At 37.9% G+C, this 22,669-nt stretch overlaps 1 protein-coding gene and 1 long non-coding RNA gene across 2 annotated transcripts in view; one reads left to right on the forward strand and one right to left on the reverse strand.

Moving 5' to 3' along the window:
* The first annotated feature begins 3,968 nt into the window (after positions 1–3,968).
* LOC119480962 (protein NLRC3-like) overlaps positions 3,969–22,669 on the forward strand; it is a 40,681-nt gene continuing 21,980 nt past the window's right edge. Inside the window, exons 1-6 of the mRNA XM_037757621.1 lie at positions 3,969–4,057; positions 4,549–4,698; positions 7,537–7,653; positions 11,224–11,340; positions 15,446–15,562; positions 19,136–19,253. Of these exons, the coding sequence (XP_037613549.1) occupies positions 4,568–4,698; positions 7,537–7,653; positions 11,224–11,340; positions 15,446–15,562; positions 19,136–19,253 (600 nt within the window). The 5' untranslated portion in view covers positions 3,969–4,057; positions 4,549–4,567. The remainder of the gene's footprint in view (positions 4,058–4,548; positions 4,699–7,536; positions 7,654–11,223; positions 11,341–15,445; positions 15,563–19,135; positions 19,254–22,669) is intronic.
* Positions 22,063–22,581, reverse strand: LOC119480364. Its single transcript, XR_005204897.1, has 2 exons — positions 22,500–22,581; positions 22,063–22,463 (listed from the first exon to the last, which is right to left on the reverse strand). It is a non-coding gene; the product is annotated as an uncharacterized LOC119480364 (long non-coding RNA).

The following is a 22,669-nucleotide window of genomic DNA, read 5'->3' on the forward strand; positions in this document are numbered from 1 at the left end:
ACCAACCCCCCAGGACACCCCCCAGGACACCCCCCAGGACACCACATCGACCCCCCAGGACACCACACCGACCCCCCAGGACACCACACCGACCCCCCAAAACACCAGCACAAACCTCAACAAGATTCACGAAGACCTCAAACTCCTATGCACAGACAGAAAAAACACAAACTGTCCCATCTTTTAAACCACTCATAATTTATTTTTTAGTCTTTTTATCCAATCCTTTTAACCCGTTTTATGGCTACCACCTTTTTACACATAAACATCAGAGGAATAAGGAAAAACAAGTGAACTGAAACAAATTTTAACTGAAAAACAAGTCACAGTAGCCTCCATTAAAGGTCACCTATTATGCAAAATGCACTTTTCCATGTCTTTTAAACATCAATATCTGTCCCCAGTGTGTCTACAGCCCCCCCCCCCCTAGTATCACAAAAGACCATCCTCTCTCTTTTTCTCCTGCTCCATCTCTCAGAAAATGGGTCTGAAAAAACGCTGATCAGCACTTAGTTAAACCGGTGACGTCTGTGATATTTTTCAGGCCATATAAGGGTTTCCTGGTGGAACGGTAGAACAACCTCCAGCTAGGTGACCCTACCCACAGAGTTGCTGTTGAATTTGCCTGCTATAATCACAGACAAGCAAAGCATGCTCCTACTTCTGTTAGTTTGCAAGAACCAGCAGAAAAGTGTTCATGTACTCCCATCATCTGAGGACGTGAAGACCCAGTGGATTCACTTTGTTTTTTAGGTGTTTTAGGTGAATTTTGACTGAAATGTCCTCACAGCAACAGTAAAACACACGGGTCAGTAGGCTACAGGATTCACTTCAAACTGAAGCTCAGGATGGATCGATACCGGATGGGACCCACCTTCAATCCTGGAAGCTGGAAGTTTGTCATGTTTAAGTTGTTTTAGTTTCTGTTTATTTAGCAGACTGTTTGCTGACTGGTGTGTCTGTATGCGTTACAGCTATGATGAGTGTGTGTAGATTTACTCGACAGACTCATGAGAGAAGCTCATGTGAAAAACAAACAGTCAAACTGTATGAATGTGTGTAGGTTTGATTACTGGAGTTAGTGAGTGGGCGAGCGAGCTGGGAGAGAGAGAGAGAGAGATGCTGTGAGCTCAGAGCAGACAGCTGTTGATCAGAGGAGCAATTAACATCTTCTCTGTAACGTTAAGTCCCGACCTCGTAGAGCGATTAAAAGACATTACAACGTGAATACTGGCAGCTTCTGGCTAAATAATAAGTAAAAGTTTACTAAAGTCTAAGCTGCTAGGTCTAGCTTGTCCAACTTGTCCAACATTTTGGCAAATTTTCTTGGGCACTACCCACATAATCAGCTGTGCTACTCATCCCACAAATGCATGATCCTTACAAGTTGGACATCATTGTGAAGGTAAATAAACAGGCTTTCCAACGATGTAAAATACAATGCCAATTAGCATTGTAACAACAGAGAAATAATCGACCAAACACAAGTTTCCGAACTTTGTTTTTCCAGTATATAAGGTTGTGGAGAAGTTGGAACTTTGTTGGAAGTAGGGAGAAAGAAAAGAAAGAGACAACACAGTATATATATATATACACTGGAAAAAAAAGTTCGGAAACTTGTGTTTGGTGGATTATTTCTCTGTTGTTACAATGACCATTAGCATTGTAACAACAGAGAAATAATCCCCAAACACAAGTTTCTGAACTTTTTTCCCCCAGTTTATATATATATATAGCCTACTGTGTAGGCTGAATGTCCCCAAAGGGCTGGGTCCCTGGGTCCCACATTGCAGGCCTGTGTGGGCTTTTTGTGGGCAAGCCCACAGTGGGCTGCCCCAAGAAAACCATCATGTCGGCCTCAAAGGGCAAAACTACTGTGGGGCCCGCACGGGCTAACCCATGTTGGGGCCCATGAGGTTTTTCTGTGAGCTAGCCCACAGTGGGCTGCCCACAGAAAAACCTCATGGGGGCCCCAAAGGGCAAAACTACTGTGGGGCCCATATGGGCCAACCCACGGGGGGCCCACATGGGATTAGTGTGGGTTTGCCCCTGCCCACACTGCCCACAGTAAACCCACACTCTCCTACAGTGGGCCCGCACGGGCATGTTTGCTGGGAACTAGGTTGAGATAAGTGTTAGCTTTATTACCTGTCAGCTAACTAAACTTAATAAGATAACTAAGTTTAGTTAGTTGTTGGCTACATTACCTGTCAGCTAACTACACTTACTAATAAAACTTGGTTCAGTTAGCTGTGTTAGCTAAGGAGAGATTTTATAAGTGTCGTTGATGGTCACTAAACAAGCAAACAGTCGCATAATTATTTGGTTACTGTTGTTGTAGCCACAGAAACAACCAGATCAGGGGACATTTCCTCAACAGTTTGGCAAACAACAAAGCAGCTGCAGCGCAGGTCAGCAGATTAAAAGGAATTCATGACAAAATGTGTTTTTCGCAAAAAAGTTCAACAGGAAAGTGACAAAGTTCTTCTGGTGTTACAAAGACAACTGCAGCAGCAACATGTCCGTGAAGGTGTTCCAGGACAATGTTCATATCGAAAAGTTGAACATAACCAAATACTTCCTCAGCTGACCTACAACCAGAACTACTGTTCATGGTAGGTAAACTTAGCTAAAAAAAAAAAAAGAAGAAGAGGTAAACCCAGCTAACTAGGTTAAGTTCAGCAAACTTAGTCTCGTTAGCTTGGTTATCTATTTTAGTTTTCACTATTAAGGCAGAGGGAGATGATCATGAAGAAACCTGGATAAAAAAGTACACACTCTTGTTTTCCAGTATATGGTGAAAGGAGGAACAACACTGACCAGATAGGTGGTACAGGTAGTGTACTATATATGAAACCAGGACAGTATAATGAAATGTGTTCAGTTAGTCAGAGTTCAGACTCCATTTTGAGTCGATAGAGAACAAATAACAGAAAAAAAGAAAGGCTGAGGCAGGGTGATTATTAATACAACATTATTAATGTTTTACTGTTAAAGTTTCAGATTCAGCTGTGGATACAGCCTGATTGGCTACATTACCAGTCAGCTACCTACACTTACTAAGATAACTAGTTCAAATAGTTAATTGAATTAACAATTACCAAATACTGTTAACTCCATAAAAACAGTTGTCCCTAACATACAGCTACTTTTTGAATGAGATATATAAACATTTAAACATTATAGTGCATGGTCATCTTCTCAGTCAGGCTAGTCTTTATCAGCTGAGACTGTTTCTTTAGTCAATCTGAAACTTGATAGTGTTACACGTATTTTTGTTAGTCACTCATTAACGATCGGCTTTTACTAATTCTGAAATACTGATGTATGGAATTCAATAAACACCTCTTTAAGAAATAATTAACTCGTAACTTAAACATTTGACGGATTTGGGATTATATTTCCAAATCCAGGTTACTGGAAATTACTCATGTCTTTCTCTTTTTGTAAAAAATAAAAAATCTGAATATTCATACATTATAAAACATGAAATAGTGGAAGAAACATTCAAATATAACTAATAAGATAATAATATAACACATTTCAAAATGTAGCTTCATGTTGTAGTAATTGAGCAAGGAAGATGTGTCATTTCTGGCTACTATGTTTAGATCATGAAAAGACTTGCAACTCAGAAATGTTTTTATTGTCCAACAGAAAGAATAATTTTTCTTCCAGATGTTCAGAAAAATCCCACTCATATAATTCTGAAAAAACAACAACAATAAAAGCACATTACTATTTAATTAAACTGATTTATTGACATTATCTAAACATAAAAATTAGATAACATTTGACCAAAACTCATTTTAATTCAACCTGTTGAAAAACACACCATGTTAAAAAGCTGATTTGTGTGAGTAACAAACACAAACTCTCGTAGATAAACTCTGAGGTCAAAGATTTCCTGTAAATGGAAAGAGGAGGAGCCACGCTGACTATGTGATCCAAGAACATGAGAACAGGAAGGAAACTGTGAAATTGAAAGTGTTCAGTCAGTTCAGACTGTATTTTGATCCAACGGAGCAGAAGGATGAAAACTAAAGACTGAAGCAGGGTGAGTGTTAATCCAACATTTTATTACGTAACTGTTAAACTCTCTGAGTCAGTTTTCAGTTTGATGACTGCAGAGGAGAGAAATGTTAGAATGAGCTCAACAGTTTGATTCATCTGTGAACACAACGTTGTGATTGGCTGAATAATCCTCATTAAACCTGCTGTAACCCAAGAAAACAAGCAGAGATTAAAAGAGAACTGACCAGGAGGAGTTCTTGGCGGTTTTGTTATACTGTATACTGTGTGTGCGTGTGTGTGTGTGTGCGTGCGTGTGTGTGTGCGTGTGTGTGTGTGTTACTTCCTGTTCACAGATACAAAATAATAACAAACAAAACAAGAGTAATAGTGTCCGAAAAGGAGTAGGTAGAAGAAAAACTTATATTTCCCTACCCCTTTCTCACTTCTCTTCTTGCCTGTGTCTCTTGAACAAACTTGTTTGTCTTGATTTTTGTGTTTTGAGTTCACAGTCAGTGTTCCGTTTTTATCTCTCAGACTGACTTCAGATCAGAAGATGAGTGATTGTGTGGAGGAAGAGGAGGACAGAGCAGAGTCTCTAGTCTCTGGCTGTCTGTCTATGAAGAGTGATCAGTCTATAGATGATCCTCCTCTCTTCAGTAATGAACCTGGACCCTCAGAGTCAAAGTAAGAGAGCTGCTACTAACTCATTTATAGGACTTGTTTTTAGTTACCTCTGACAATACCATGTTTTTTGTTGATTTTATGTTTGTATATTCAAATTTCTACACAAATTTATTTGCCAACTAAAGTCCAACAGATTTCGTCGAAATAAACTCTTCCTCTTAGTATCTGTGACAGCTGTCAGTCACAAGGAAAAGATGTAATCTAATCAAATAGGACGGCTACAATCATTTAAACCTCATTATTGTTGACAGTAGCAGTAGTTTGTGTGTTTAGAACAGGGATCAGCAACCTGCTGCTCCGGAGCCACATGTGTCTCTTTAGCCCCTCTCCAGTGGCTCCCTGTGGATTTTTTAAAAAATGAGTGGAAATGAATAACTGTTTTTTTTGTTTACATTTTCAATTTTATTTATCATTGTTGTAGGTCTATGGTACGACGGAGTATTAGGGCAACATTGAGGAAAAAAAATAAATCTGAGATTTCGAGAATAAAGTCCTAATATTACGAGAATAAAGTCATAGGTTTACAAGAAAAAAAAAGTCGTGGTATTATGAGAATAAAGTCATAATATTGTAAATTAGTAATTTTACGCGTTTTTTTTTCTTTTTTTCTTGTAAAGTTATGACTTTATCCTCATAATATTACACATTTTGTTCTCGTAAATCTATGACTTTCTTTTCGTGACATTACGACTTTTTTCTCGTAATATTATGACTTTATTCTGGAAATCTCAGATTTCTTTTCCCTCAATGGACCCTAATACTCCGTTGTACATTTGCACTTGAGCCCTCACTGCATTAGACTTATATACTATATACTTAGACTATAAACTGTGTTACCTTCATCACAATGCTCAAATGTTTTGCGGCTCCAGACAGATTATTTTTGTTTTTTTTGCCTGAAATGGCTCTTTTGATAGTAAAGGTTGCTGACGCCTGGTTTAGAGCTACCTTAATGCCCTAAAAAGAGAAATTATCAAGGATTCAAGCAATATAGAGTAATACTCATTAAACCTGCTGTAACGCAAGAAAACAAGCAGAGATTTAAAGAAAAGTGACCAGGTGGAGTGCTTGGTGGTTTTATTAAACTGTATACTGTGTGTGTGTGTGTGTGTGTGTGTGTGTGTGTGTGCGCGCGTGTTTGCGTGTGTGTGTGTGTGTGTGTGTCACTTCCTGTTCTCTCAGTCTTGCCTGTGTCTCTTGAACAAACTTGTTTGTCTTGATTCTTGTGTTCTGAGTTCACAGTCAGTGTTCCGGTTTTATCTCTTTTATCTCTCAGACTGACTTCAGATCAGAAGATGAGTGATTGTGTGGAGGAAGAGGAGGACAGAGCAGAGTCTCTAGTCTCTGGCTATGTGTCTCTGAAGAGTGATCAGTCTATAGATGATCCTCCTCTCTTCAGTAATGAACCTGGACCCTCAGAGTCAAAGTAAGAGAGCTGCTACTAACTCATTTATAGGACTCGTTTTTAGTTACCTCTGACAATACCATGTTTTCTGTTGATGTTGTGTTTGTATATTCAAAATTTCTACACAAATGTATTTGCCAACTAAAGTCCAACAGACTTCGTCGAATAAACTCTTCCTCTTGGTATCTGTGACAGCTGTCAGTCACAAGGAAAAGATGTAATCTAATCAAATAGGATGGCTACAAACCTTTAAACTTCTTTATTGTTGTCAGTAGCAGTAGTTTGTGGGTGTAGACCAGGGGTCAGCAACCTGCTGCTCCGGAGCCACATGAGGCTCTTTAGCTCCTCTCCAGTGGCTCCCTGTGGATTTTTAAAAAAATGAGTGGAAATGAATAACTTTTTTTTTGTTTACATTTTCAATTTGATCTATCATTGTTGTAGGTCTATGGTAAAAAAATATATATGAGATTTCGAGAATAAAGTCCTAATATTAAGAGAATAAAGTCATAGGTTTACAAGAAAAAAAGTCATAGTATCATGAGAATAAAGTCATAATATTATAAAGTATTAATTTTACGTGTTTTTTTTCTTTTTTCTCGTAAAGTTATGACTTTCTTTTCGTGACATTATGACTTTTTTCTCGTAATATTATGACTTTATTCTGTAAATCTCCGATTTTTTTTCCCTCAAAGTGGCCCTAATACTCCGTCGTACATTTGCACTTTAAACCTCACTGCATTAGACTTATATACTATATACTTAGACTATAAACTGTGTTACCTTCATCACAATGCTCAAATGTTTTGCGGCTCCGGACAGATTTTTTTTATTTTTTTTGCCTGAAATGGCTCTTTTGATAGTAAAGGTTGCTGACCCCTGGTTTAGAGCTACCTTAATGCCCTAAAAAAAGAGAAATTATCAAGTATTCATGTGATGTGAATAACATCATCTTGGTGTTTGCAGAGTTCAGTACAGACCGAGAGCAGAGTCTCCAGTACCCAGCTGTCTGTCTATGAAGAGTGACCGGTCCAAAGGTCTTCCTCCACTCTTCAGTAATGAACCTGGACCCTCAGACACAAAGTAAGAGCTGATACTAACTCATCTACATGACTCAGTTTCAGCTATCTCCTCCAGTGTTTTATGTGATTTTGTTTGTATGTTAAAGTTTTTACTGAAGTTTATTTGCAAACTAAAATGTTAACTTTTTGTGACCCTGACAAAGCTAAATCATTTGTGCCATCTTCCTCTTAGTGTCTGTGACAGCTGTCAGTCACCTAGAAAAGATATAATGTAATCTAACAGGACGGCTACAAACCTTTAAACCTCATTATTGTTGACAGTAGTTTGTGTGCTTAGAGCTACCTTAATGACCTAAAAAAGAGAAATTATCAAGGATTCAAGCAATATGAATAAAATCATCTTGGTGTTTGCAGAGTTCAGTTCAGACAGAGAGCAGAGTCTCCAGTACCCAGCTGTCTGTCTATGAAGAGTGACCAGTCCAAAGATCTTCCTCCAGTCTTCAGTAATGAACCTGGACCCTCAGACACAAAGTAAGAGACTGTTTTTACTGTAAGCTGACCTGATGGATGATGATGCATTGAGGCTAAAATATTTATATTCCTGATGCAGAACTATTAGTGCAGATACTGTTTCAACCTAAGATGGATCACACACAAACACACAAACTACTGATGGTATTTCTGTAGCAAAACACCAGAGAACCTCCATTTCACAATTTCATCAATTTAAATCATGTTTTCATTCAGATCCACTGCAACAAGAAATAAACGGGGAATATCTGGAATATTTACGTTAACAACTGTGAAATGGTCTAAAGATCTGTGACTATTCAAAAATCTGGAAGAATGTGCTTCAAATGTGTAATTCAGTTTCTCATATTTGTCCTCAAAATATTTTGTGGGTTTGACTTCTCCTAAAATCAGCTGTTATGACCTACTGGGTGTCATCTTGAATCAGTGCACATCATAATTGTGCAACATGTGGTGAAAAAGCATCTGTAGGAAATACTTGCTCACCTTGATTATATGTGTTGATGGTTTGAGTTTTTCTTTCACTACATATGTAAAATATGGTGAAGGAAAAATCTGCTCAAAGGTCCACTTACTAATGATCAAGAGCTTTCAGTTGAAAGCTTTGGATCATCATTATGATGACCTTTGAGCTTAGGTTCTCAGCACCACATATTGTTTCTGAAGGTCAAGTACAAACATCTCTGGTGTAAAAGTATCTGCTGACAAAACAAAGTGCATGAAATGGTCAAATGTTGATTTGTACCACTTCTGTTTTTTAGAATATTTGAATTCATGCCTTCATTTGATAGTTGACAGTAGAAAGTGGCAGAAAACATATTGATATTAAAAACACCAAGGACTCCAGTGTTACATGCTATGTAGGGGTGTAACGATACGCTCTTACAACGATACAATACGATACGATACAATATGATACGTTACGATTCAAGGACGATATTTGGCTCATCTAGAGCGATACGATACGATTCAATGATTTGAACTCGTTGTGACTGTGAAATAAATATCTGACACTAGACAGAGCAGGTCAGGATTCCTCAAATTTTTTCTTGTAAGGAAATCAGGGATAAATGAATTATGGATATAAACAAGTAAAAAACAATTAATGGCAAATACATACACCTTTTATTAGAAAATAATAAAAAGTAATAAAAAGGACCCGCTGATTCAGTTCTCAAGATACAAGGCAGTACAATATTTAACACAAAATATAATAAACCAACTTCTATTCAAGTTAAATGAACAGTGGTATAACCTGCTGCTTCTGTCCTCATTTTCAATATTACTGGTAGATCAATAATACAGAGATCAACCGCTGATAGCAGATTATTTAACCAGCGTTTGTAGGAATGATTCTGTCCCAAGCTGTTTGATCAATGATAGTAATCAAGTAGTCCACCTACAGTGTTCATTTGGGGTCTTTTCATACATGGAACCATTTTAAAACTACGTCAGACTAACGTTAGTTGAATTTCTGTTTTGTTTTTTTACTTTACTCACGCCGTGATAATTTGCCTCGCAGACCGTCTGCCCTCCAGCTGGAAACGTGAGGCTGATGCTGCGTTCACATAGAAATCATGACGGGGAAAGGAAAGTCATTTTCTCTGAGTAAGAACCAACAGCACACGGGGAAAGCACCTACGGGTGAAGCCCCCCCATCAAGTGGATTGATACCACCTGAAACTCTCCTCTGCATCGCAGCGACGGCAGCTCATGCAGACCGGTGTCTGTCTCCCTCCATGCCGCTAACGGGTGATAGAGCGAGGAGTCCAGTGTGCCGTTCGTCTGCATGCACGCCATGAATGTGTGCTTGCGCTGCAGAGGGCAGAGCTGTGTCTGGAGAGTGAACCGGAGTAACGTTTAACATTTCTTTACTAATAAAAGTGCTAAAAAACACTTTCATATAACGTTTGTTGTCCTTAAATACAAGGTGCAAATCTTTAATATCGATACAATCGATTCTATATCGATATACGTCTCCCGTGAAGGACAACTTGCCGAGTACCTATCGATGTAGTTGGATCGTAGGAATATAAATTGATACATCGATGTAGTAGATGAATCGTTACACCCCTAATGATGTGTGTCTTAGACTGCTGATCTACCTCAATATTTAGACCACTTCTAACCTCAGTTCAGTCACCTCAGTGGTGATATGAATGGAGTATAGAATTTCAACAACATTTGCAATATAAATAAACATGCTGTCACTTTCTGAATTTATTTTATGTGTCAACAATAAATACTTGTGTCAGACCTCTCTGACTTCTTTCGTCTTCCCGTAGTTATAGTTAATGCAATTGTTTTCCATTAAAGCTACCATATTGGTAGCTAGTTAGTAAATAACGTTAGCTATAACTAATTCCATTAATACTTAACTGGACTTTTGTTGACCACGTATAGCACAGATGGGAATAGTCCAGATACCTTACCGGTGTGTTCATCACTGTGGAAACTACAAGCTAGCTGCTGCCCAAATCCTGTCATGATCTCTCCGTTCCAGTGGACAACACTTCCATAAACTATAACTACTGGAAGACTAAAGAAGTCAGAGAGGTCTGACACAGTTTCCCTGTTTTATAAGTGTTTATTGTTAACACATAAAATAAACTCTGAAAGTAACAGCATGTTTATTTATATTGCAAATGTTGTTGAAATTCTGAACTCCATTCATATCACCACTGACAGGAAGTCACTGTTTACCGTGATGACGCTGCCACCTTGTGGTTTACCAGGGCGTCCACTGAATATGTGTGTACATGAGCAAGTTGCAGTATTTTGATATAGTTATATAGTTTATAAAGTTATTTAGCCTCCAAAATAATATTAATGTTTTAAAAATGGCTGTTATTCCTCTTTAATAAACAAACTTCAGCCAGATCACTAAATCTTTTAAACCTCATTATTGTGGACAGTAGCAGTAGTTTGTGGGTTTGGAACAGGGGTCAGCAACCTGCTGCTCCGGAGCCACATGTGGCTCTTTAGTCCCTCTCCAGTGGCTCCCTGTGGATTCTTTAAAAAATGAGTGGAAATTAATAACTGTTTTTTTCTTTACATTTTCAATTTTATCTATCATTGTTGTAGGTCTATGGTACGACGGAGTATTAGGGCTAAAATGGGGAAAAAATATATATATGAGATTTCGAGAATAAAGTCATAATATTATAAAGTATTAATTTCACTTTTTTTTTTCTTTTTTTTCTCGTAAATTTATGACTTTCTTTTCGTGACATTACGACTTTTTTCTCGTAATATTATGACTTTATTCTGTAAATCTCCGATTTTTTTTTCCCTCAAAGTGGCCCTAATACTCCGTCGTACATTTGCACTTGGGCCCTCACTGCATTAGACTTATATACTATAACCTTAGACTATAAACTGTGTTACCTTCATCACAATGCTCAAATGTTTTGCGGCTCCAGACCGATTTATTTTTTTTTTTTTTGCCTGAAATGGCTCTTTTGATAGTAAAGGTTGCTGACCCCTGGGTTAGAGCTACCTTAATGCCCTAAAAAAGAGAAATTATCAAGGATTCAAGCAATATGAATAACATCATCTTGGTTTTTGCAGAGTTCAGTACAGACAGAGAGCAGAGTCTCCAGTACCCAGCTGTCTGTCTATGAAGAGTGACCAGTCCAAAGATCTTCCTCATGTCTTCAGTAATGAACCTGGACCCTCAGACACAAAGTAAGAGACTGTTTTTACTGTAAGCTGACCTGATGGACGATGATGCATTGAGACTAAAATATTTATATTCCTGATGCAGAACTATTAGTGCAGATACTGTTTCAACCTAAGATGGATCACACACAAACACACAAACTACTGATGGTATTTCTGTAGCAAAACACCCGAGAACCTCCATTTCACAATTTCATCAATTTAAATCATGTTTTCATTCAGATCCACTGCAACAAGAAATAAACGGGGACACATCTGGAATATTTACGTTTAGAACTGTGAAATGGTCGAAAGATCTGCGACTATTCAAAATCTGGAAGAATGTGCTTCAAATGTGTAATTCAGTTTCTCATATTTGTCCTCAAAATATTTAGTGGGTTTGACTTCTCCTAGAATCAGCTGTTATGACCTACTGGGTGTCATCTTGAATCAGTGCACATCATAATTGTGCAACATGTGGTGAAAAAACATCTGTAGAAACTATTTGCTCACCTTGATTATATGTGTTGACAGTTTGAGTTTGTTCTTTCACTACATATGTCAAATATGGTGAAGGAAAAATCGGCTCAAAGTTCCAGTTACTAATGATCCAGAGCTTTCAGTTGGAAGCTCTGGATCATCATTATGATGACCTTTGAGCTTAGGTTCTCAGCACCACATATTGTTTCTGAAGGTCAAGTACAAACATCTTTGGTGTAAAAGTATCTGCTGACAAAACAAAGTGCCTGAAACGGGCAAATGTCAAATTGTACCACTTCTGTTTTTTAGAATATTTGAATTCATGCCTTCATTTGATAGTTGACAGTAGAAAGTGGCAGAAAACATATTGATATTATGAAAAGGAACACCAACGACTCCGGTGTTACATGCTGTGTAGGGGTATAACGATACGCTTTTACAACGATACAATACGATATGATATGATACATTACGATTCAAGGAGGATATTTGGCTCATCTAGAGCGATACGATACGATTCAATGATTTGAAATCGATGTGACTGTGAAATAAATATCTGACACTAGACACAGCAGGTCAGGATTCCTCAAAGTTTTTCTTGTAAAGGAATCAGGTATAAATTAATTATGGATATAAACAAGTAGACAACAATTAATGGCAAATACATACACCTTTTATTAGAAAATAATAAAAAGTGCAACTGCAAGACCCGCTGATTCAGTTCTCAAGATACAAGGCAGTACAATATTTAACACAAAATATAATAAACCAACTTCTATTCAAGTTAAATGATCAGTGGTTTAACCTGCTGCTTCTGTCCTCATTTTCAATATAAACGGTAGATCAATAATACAGAGATCAACCGCTGATAGCAGATTATTTAACCAGCGTTTGTAGGAATGATTCTGTCCAAAGCTGTTTGATCACTGATAGTAATCAAGTAGTCCACCTACAGTGTTCATTTGGGGTCTTTTCATACATGAAAACATGTTAAAACTACGTCAGAGTAACGTTAGTTGAATTTCTTTTTTTTTTTTTACTTTACTCCCGTCGTGATAATTTGCCTCGCAGACCGTCTGCCCTCCAGCTGGAAACGTGAGGCTGATGCTGCGTTCACATAGAAATCATGACGGGGAAAGGGAAGTAATTTTCTCTGAGTAAGAACCGACAGCACACGGGGAAAGCACCTACGGGTGAAGCCCCCCCATCAAGTGGATTGATAGCACCTGAAACTCTCCTCTGCACCGCAGCGCCGGCAGCTCATGCAGCTCATGCAGACCGATGTCTGTCTCCCTCCACGCCGCTAACGGGTGATAGAGCGAGGAGTCCAGTGTGCCGTTCGTCTGCATGCACGCCATGGATGTGTGCTCGCGCTGCAGAGGGCAGAGCTGTGTCTGGAGAGTGAACCGGAGTAACGTTTAACATTTCTTTACTAATAAAAGTGCTAAAAAACACTTTCATATAACGTTTGTCGTCCTTAAATACAAGGTGCAAATCCTTAGTATCGATACAATAGATTCTATATCGATATACGTCTCCCGTGAAGGACAACTTGCCGAGTACCTATCGATGTAGTTGGATCGTAGGAATATAAATCGATACATCGATGTAGTAGATGAATCGTTACACCCCTAATGCTGTGTTTCTTAGACTGCTGGTCACCACAATATTTAGACCACTTCTAACCTCAGTTCAGTCACCTCAGTGGTGATATGAATGGAGTATAGAATTTCAACATTTGCAATATAAATAAACATGCTGTCACTTTCTGAATTTATTTTATGTGTCAACAAGAAATACTTGTGTCAGACCTCTCTGACTTCTTTCGTCTTCCAGTAGTTATAGTTTATACAAGTGTTGTTCATTAAAGCTACCATATTGGTAGTTAGCTGTAAAATAACGTTAGCTATAACTAATTCCATAAATACTTTACTAGACTTTTGTTGACCACGTATAGCACAGATGGGAATAGTCCAGATACCTAACTGGTGTGTTCATCACTGTGGAAACTACAAGCTAGCTGCTCCCCAAATCCTGTCATGATCTCTCCGTTCCAGTGGACAACACTTCCATAAACTATAACTACTGGAAGACTAAAGAAGTCAGAGAGGTCTGACACAGTTTCCTTGTTTTATAAGTTTTTATTGTGAACACATAAAATAAACTGAAAGTAACAGCATGTTTATTTATATTTCAAATGTTGTTGAAATTTTGAACTCCATTCATATCACCACTGACAGGAAGTCACCGTTTACCGTGATGACGCTGCCACCTTGTGGTTTACCAGGACGCCCTCTCAATATGTGTGTACATGAGCAAGTTGCAGTATATTTATATAGTTATATAGTTTATAAAGTTATTTAGCCTCCAAAATAATATTAATGTTTTAAAAATGGCTGTTGTTCCTCTTTAATAAAAAAACTTCAGCCAGATCACTAAATCTTTTAAACCTCATTATTGTTGTCAGTAGCAGTAGTTTGTGTGTTTAGACCAGGGGTCAGCAACCTGCTGCTCCGGTGCCACATGTGGCTCTTTAGTCCCTCTCCAGTGGCTCCCTGTGGATTTTTAAAAAAATTAGTGGAAATGAATAACTGTTTTTTTGTTTACATTTTCAATTTTATCTATCATTTTTGTAGGTCTATGGTACGTCGGCGTATTAGGACCACATTGAGGAAAAAAAATATATATGAGATTTCGAGAATAAAGTCCTAATATTACGAGAATAAAGTCATAGGTTTATGAGAAAAAAAGTCATAGTATTATGAGAATAAAGTCATAATATTATAAAGTATTAATTTAACGTGTTTTTTTGTTTTTTCTCGTAAAGTTATGACTTTCTTTTCGTGACATTACGACTTTTTTCTCGTAATATTTTGACTTTATTCTGGAAATCTCAGATTTCTTTTCCCTCAATGGACCCTAATACTCCGTTGTACATTTGCACTTGGGCCCTCACTGCATTAGACTTATATACTAAATACTTAGACTATAAACTGTGTTACCTTCATCACAATGCTCAAATATTTTGCGGCTCCAGACATATATTTTTTTTTTTTTGCCTGAAATGGCTCTTTTGATAGTAAAGGTTGCTGACCCCTCGTTTAGAGCTACCTTAATGCCCTAAAAAATAGAAATTATCAACTATTCAAGCAATATGAATAAAATCATCTTGGTGTTTGCAGAGTTCAGTTCAGACAGAGAGCAGAGTCTCCAGTACCCAGCTGTCTGTCTATGAAGAGTGACCGGTCCATATGTCTTCCTCCAGTCTTCAGTAATGAACCTGGACCCTCAGACACAAAGTAAGAGCTGCTACTAACTCATTTACATGACTCATTTTCAGCTATCTCCTCCAAAGTTTTATGTGATTTTGTTTGTATGTTAAAGTTTTTACTGAAGTTTATTTGCAAACTAAAATGTAAACTTTTTGTGACCCAGACAAAGCTAAATCATTTGTGCCATCTTCCTCTTAGTGTCTGTGACAGCTGTCAGTCACCTAGAAAAGATGTAATGTAATCTAACAGGACGGCTACAAACCTTTAAACTTCATTATTGTCGTTAGTAGTTTGTGTGTTTAGAGCTACCTTAATGACCTAAAAAAGAGAAATTAACAAGGATTCAAGCAATATGAATAAAATCATCTTGGTTTTTGCAGAGTTCAGTTCAGACAGAGAGCAGAGTCTCCAGTACCCAGCTGTCTGTCTATGAAGAGTGACCAGTCCAAAGATCTTCCTCCAGTCTTCAGTAATGAACCTGGACCCTCAGACACAAAGTAAGAGACTGTTTTTACTGTAAGCTGACCTGATGGACGATGATGCATTGAGACTAAAAGATTTATATTCCTGATGCAGAACTATTAGTGCAGATACTGTTTCAACCTAAGATGGACCACACACAAACACACAAACTACTGATGGTATTTCTGTAGCAAAACACCAGAGAACCTCCATTTCACAATTTCATCAATTTAAATCATGTTTTCATTCAGATCCACTGCAGCAGGAAATAAACAGGGACACATCTGGAATGTTTACGTTTACAGCTGTGAAATGGTTTAAAGATCTGTGACTATTCAAAAATCTGGAAGAATGTGCTTCAAATGTGTAATTCAGTTTCTCATATTTGTCCTCAAAATATTTAGTGGGTTTGACTCCTCCTAGAATCAGCTGTTATGACCTACTGGGTGTCATCTTGAATCAGTGCACATCATAATTGCACAACATGTGGTGAAAAAGCATCTGTAGAAACTATTTGCTCACCTTGATTATATGTGTTGACGGTTTGAGTTTGTTCTTTCACTACATATGTAAAATATGGTGAAGGAAAAATCTGCTCAAAGGTTACTAATGATCCAGAGCTTTCAGTTGAAAGCTCTGGATCATCATTATGTGGACCTTTGAGCTTAGATTCTCTGTACCACATATTGTTTCTGAAGGTCAAGAACAAACATCTCTGGTGTAAAACTATCTGCTGACAAAACAAAGTGCATGAAATGTTCCAATGTAGATTTGTACCACTTCTGTTTTTTAGAATATTTGAATTCATGCCTTCATTTGATAGTTGACAATAGCAAGTGGCAGAAAACATATTGACATTAAAGAAGTAACACCAAGGACTCCAGTGTTACATGCTATGTAGGGGTGTAACGATACACTTTTACAACGATACAATACGATACGATACGATATGATACGTTACGATTCAAGGACGATATTTGGCTCATCTAGAGCGATACGATACGATTCAATGATTTGAAATCGATGCGACTGTGAAATAAATATCTGATACTGGACAGTGCAGGTCAGGATTCCTCAAAGTTTTTCTTGTAAGGGAATCAGGGATAAATTAATTATGTATATAAACAAGTAGACAACAATTAATGGCAAATACATACACCTTTTATTAGAAAATAATAAAAAGTGCAACTGCAGGACCCGCTGATTCAGTTCTCAAGATACAAGGCAGTGCAATAATTAACACAAAAATATAATAAACCAACTTCTATTCAAGTCAAATGAACAGTGGTATAACCTGCTGTTTCTGTCCTCATTGTCAATATAAACGGTAGATCAATAATACAGAGATCAAATGCTGATAGCAGATTATTTAACCAGCGTTTTTAGGAATGATTCTGTCCAAAGCTGTTTGATCACTGATAGTAATCAAGTAGTCCACCTACAGTGTTCATTTGGGGTCTTTTCATACATGAAAACATTTTAAAACTACGTCAGAGTAACGTTAGTTGAATTTCTGTTTTGTTTTTTTACTTTACTCCCGTCGTGATAATTTGCCTCGCAGACCGTCTGCCCTCCAGCTGGAAACGTGAGGCTGATGCTGCGTTCACATAGAAATCATGACGGGGAAAGGAAAGTCATTTTCTCTGAGTAAGAACCAACAGCACACGGGGAAAGCACCTATGGGTGAAGCCCCCCCATCAAGTGGATTGATAGCACCTGAAACTCTCCTCTGCATCGCAGCGCCGGCAGCTCATGCAGACCGATGTCTGTCTCCCTCCACTCCGCTACCGGGTGATAGAGCGATGAGTCCAGTGCGCCGTTCGTCTGCATGCGCGCCATGGATGTGTGCTCGCGCTGCAGAGGGCAGAGCTGTGTCTGGAGAGTGAACCGGAGTAATGTTTAACATTTCTTTACTGATAAAAGTGCTAAAAAACACTTTCATATAACGTTTGTTGTCCTTAAATACAAGGTGCAAATCCTTAATATCGATACAATAGATTCTATATCGATATACGTCTCCCGTGAAGGACAACTTGCAGAGTACCTATCGATGTAGTTGGATCGTAGGAATATAAATCGATACATCGATGTAGTATTTGAATCGTTACACCCCTAATGATGTGTGTCTTAGACTGCTGGTCACCACAATATTTAGACCACTTCAAACCTCAGTTCAGTCACCTCAGTGGTGATATGAATGGAGTATAGAATTTCAACAACATTTGCAATATAAATAAACATGCTGTCACTTTCTGAATTTATTTTATGTGTCAACAATAAATACTTGTGTCAGACCTCTCTGACTTCTTTCGTCTTCCCGTAGTTATAGTTAATGCAATTGTTTTCCATTAAAGCTACCATATTGGTAGCTAGTTAGTAAATAACGTTAGCTATAACTAACCCATAAATACTTTACTAGACTTTTGTTGACCACGTATAGCACAGATGGGAATAGTCCAGATACTTTACTGGTGTGTTCATCACTGTGGAAACTACAAGCTAGCTGCAGCCCAAATCCTGTCATGATCTCTCCGTTCCACCGGACAACACTTCCATAAACTATAACTACTGGAAAACTAAAGAAGTCAGAGAGGTCTGACACAGTTTCCCTGTTTTATAAGTGTTTATTGTTAACACATAAAATAAACTCTGAAAGTAACAGCATGTTTATTTATATTGCAAATGTTGTTGAAATTCTGAACTCCATTCATATCACCACTGACAGGAAGTCACTGTTTACCGTGATGACGCTGCCACCTTGTGGTTTACCAGGGCGTCCACTGAATATGTGTGTACATGAGCAAGTTGCAGTATTTTGATATAGTTATATAGTTTATAAAGTTATTTAGCCTCCAAAATAATATTAATGTTTTAAAAATGGCTGTTATTCCTCTTTAATAAACAAACTTCAGCCAGATCACTAAATCTTTTAAACCTCATTATTGTGGACAGTAGCAGTAGTTTGTGGGTTTGGAACAGGGGTCAGCAACCTGCTGCTCCGGAGCCACATGTGGCTCTTTAGTCCCTCTCCAGTGGCTCCCTGTGGATTCTTTAAAAAATGAGTGGAAATTAATAACTGTTTTTTTCTTTACATTTTCAATTTTATCTATCATTGTTGTAGGTCTATGGTACGACGGAGTATTAGGGCTAAAATGGGGAAAAAATATATATATGAGATTTCGAGAATAAAGTCATAATATTATAAAGTATTAATTTCACCTTTTTTTTTTTCTTTTTTTTCTCGTAAATTTATGACTTTCTTTTCGTGACATTACGACTTTTTTCTCGTAATATTATGACTTTATTCTGTAAATCTCCGATTTTTTTTCCCTCAAAGTGGCCCTAATACTCCGTCGTACATTTGCACTTGGGCCCTCACTGCATTAGACTTATATACTATAACCTTAAACTATAAACTGTGTTACCTTCATCACAATGCTCAAATGTTTTGCGGCTCCAGACCGATTTATTTTTTTTTTTTTTGCCTGAAATGGCTCTTTTGATAGTAAAGGTTGCTGACCCCTGGGTTAGAGCTACCTTAATGCCCTAAAAAAGAGAAATTATCAAGGATTCAAGCAATATGAATAACATCATCTTGGTGTTTGCAGAGTTCAGTACAGACAGAGAGCAGAGTCTCCAGTACCCAGCTGTCTGTCTATGAAGAGTGACCAGTCCAAAGATCTTCCTCATGTCTTCAGTAATGAACCTGGACCCTCAGACACAAAGTAAGAGACTGTTTTTACTGTAAGCTGACCTGATGGACGATGATGCATTGAGACTAAAATATTTATATTCCTGATGCAGAACTATTAGTGCAGATACTGTTTCAACCTAAGATGGATCACACACAAACACACAAACTACTGATGGTATTTCTGTAGCAAAACACCCGAGAACCTCCATTTCACAATTTCATCAATTTAAATCATGTTTTCATTCAGATCCACTGCAACAAGAAATAAACGGGGACACATCTGGAATATTTACGTTTAGAACTGTGAAATGGTCTAAAGATCTGTGACTATTCAAAATCTGGAAGAATGTGCTTCAAATGTGTAATTCAGTTTCTCATATTTGTCCTCAAAATATTTAGTGGGTTTGACTTCTCCTAGAATCAGCTGTTATGACCTACTGGGTGTCATCTTGAATCAGTGCACATCATAATTGTGCAACATGTGGTGAAAAAGCATCTGTAGAAACTATTTGCTCACCTTGATTATATGTGTTGATGGTTTGAGTTTGTTCTTTCACTACATATGTAAAATATGGTGAAGGAAAAATCGGCTCAAAGTTCCAGTTACTAATGATCCAGAGCTTTCAGTTGAAAGCTCTGGATCATCATTATGATGACCTTTGAGCTTAGGTTCTCAGCACCACATATTGTTTCTGAAGGTCAAGTACAAACATCTTTGGTGTAAAACTATCTGCTGACAAAACAAAGTGCATGAAACGGGCAAATGTCAATTTGTACCACTTCTGTTTTTTAGAATATTTGAATTCATGCCTTCATTTGATAGTTGACAGTAGAAAGTGGCAGAAAACATATTGATATTATGAAAAGGAACACCAAGGACTCCGGTGTTACATGCTGTGTAGGGGTGTAACGATACGCTTTTACAACGATACAATACGATATGATATGATACATTACGATTCAAAGAGGATATTTGGCTCATCTAGAGCGATACGATACGATTCAATGATTTGAAATCGATGTGACTGTGAAATAAATATCTGACACTAGACACAGCAGGTCAGGATTCCTCAAAGTTTTTCTTGTAAAGGAATCAGGTATAAATTAATTATGGATATAAACAAGTAGACAACAATTAATGGCAAATACATACACCTTTTATTAGAAAATAATAAAAAGTGTAACTGCAAGACCCGCTGATTCAGTTCTCAAGATACAAGGCAGTACAATATTTAACACAAAATATAATAAACCAACTTCTATTCAAGTTAAATGAACAGTGGTATAACCTGCTGCTTCTGTCCTCATTTTCAATATAAACGGTAGATCAATAATACAGAGATCAACCGCTGATAGCAGATTATTTAACCAGCGTTTGTAGGAATGATTCTGTCCAAAGCTGTTTGATCACTGATAGTAATCAAGTAGTCCACCTACAGTGTTCATTTGGGGTCTTTTCATACATGAAAACATTTTAAAACTATGTCAGACTAACGTTAGTTGAATTTCTGTTTTGTTTTTTTACTTTACTACCGTCGTGATAATTTGCCTCGCAGACCGTCTGCTCTCCAGCTGGAAACGTGAGGCTGATGCTGCGTTCACATAGAAATCATGACGGGGAAAGGAAAGTCATTTTTTTCTGAGTAAGAACCGACAGCACACGGGGAAAGCACCTGTGGGTGAAGCCCCCCCCCCCCCATTAAGTGTATTTATAGCACCTGAAGCCCTCCTCTGCATCGCAGCGCCAGCAGCTCGTGCTGACCGATGTCTGTCTCCCTCCACGCCGCTACCGGGTGATAGAGCGAGGAGTCCAGTGTGCCGTTCGTCTGCATGCACGCCATAGATGCGTGCTCGCGCTGCAGAGGGCAGAGCTGTGTCTGGAGAGTGAACCGGAGTAACGTTTAACATTTCTTTACTAATAAAAGTGCTAAAAAACACTTTCATATAACGTTTGTTGTCCTTAAATACAAGGTGCAAATCCTTAATATCGATACAATCGATTCTATATCGATATACGTCTCCCGTGAAGGACAACTTGAAGAGTACCTATCGATGTAGTTGGATCGTAGGAATATAAATCGATACATCGATGTAGTAGATGAATCGTTACACCCCTAATGATGTGTGTCTTAGACTGCTGGTCACCACAATATTTAGACCACTTCTAACCTCAGTTCAGTCACCTCAGTGGTGATATGAATGGAGTATAGAATTTCAACAATATTTGCAATATAAATTAACATGCTGTCACTTTCTGAATTTATTTTATGTGTCAACAATAAATACTTGTGTCAGACCTCTCTGACTTCTTTCGTCTTCCAGTAGTTATAGTTAATGCAATTGTTTTCCATGAAAGCCACCATATTGGTAGCTAGTTAGTAAATAACGTTAGCTATAACTAATTCCATAAATACTTAACTAGACTGTTGTTGACCACGTATAGCACAGATGGGAATAGTCCAGATACCTTACTGGTGTGTTCATCACTGTGGAAACTACAAGCTAGTTGTTGCCCAAATCCTGTCATGATCTCTCCGTTCCAGTGGACAGCACTTCCATAAACTATAACTACTGGAAAACTAAAGTCAGAGAGGTCTGACACAGTTTCCCTGTTTTATAAGTGTTTATTGTTAACACATCAAATAAATTCAGAAAGTAACAGCATGTTTATTTATATTGCAAATGTTGTTGAAATTCTGAACTCCATTCATATCACCACTGACAGGAAGTCACTGTTTACAGTGATGACGCTGCCACTTTGTGGTTTACCAGGGCGTCCTCTCAATATGTGTGTACATGAGCAAGTTGCAGTATTTTTATATAGTTACATAGTTTTTGAAGTTATTTAGCCTCCAAAATGATATTAATGTTTTAAAAATGGCCGTTGTTCCTCTTTAATAGACAAACTTCAGTCAGATCACTAAATGTTCAATAAGACAGTCAGACAGGAAAAACAGCTAATTCTTGTTTATTAAAGCAGGAGAGTTAAAATAAAGGAACATTTTCATCACAGACTGAATGCTGAATCCAAACAGAAAAGTAACAACACTTGAACTCTTCTCTGTGACCATCTGAGCTTCTAGACGTTATCGGCCAGGTCTTGATATTCTTCACCAACAATCAGCAAATCATTTTAGTAATAAAGTAATGTCTCCACAGAGAGAAGAAGGAGGAGCTGATGTCCAGATCCAGAACAATACCTGGACCTCAGACAGCCAGTCAGACCAGAACAAGACCTGGACCTCAGACAGCCAGTGAGACCAGAACAAGACCTGGACCTCAGACAGCCAGTCAGACCAGCACTGTACAAAGTAAGACTGTAGATCGGTCTGCTGATGTATTCATGTCTGGAAACAGGACCGTTAAGATCTTCTCCATCATACATATCTGCTCTGCATCACTTGTACTTTGTTCTCCTTTGAGAAACTTGTCTCTCTCTTTCAGCAGA

Source organism: Sebastes umbrosus, chromosome 21 (genome assembly GCF_015220745.1).
Source record: "Sebastes umbrosus isolate fSebUmb1 chromosome 21, fSebUmb1.pri, whole genome shotgun sequence".
Taxonomy (NCBI): Eukaryota; Metazoa; Chordata; class Actinopteri; order Perciformes; family Sebastidae; genus Sebastes; species Sebastes umbrosus.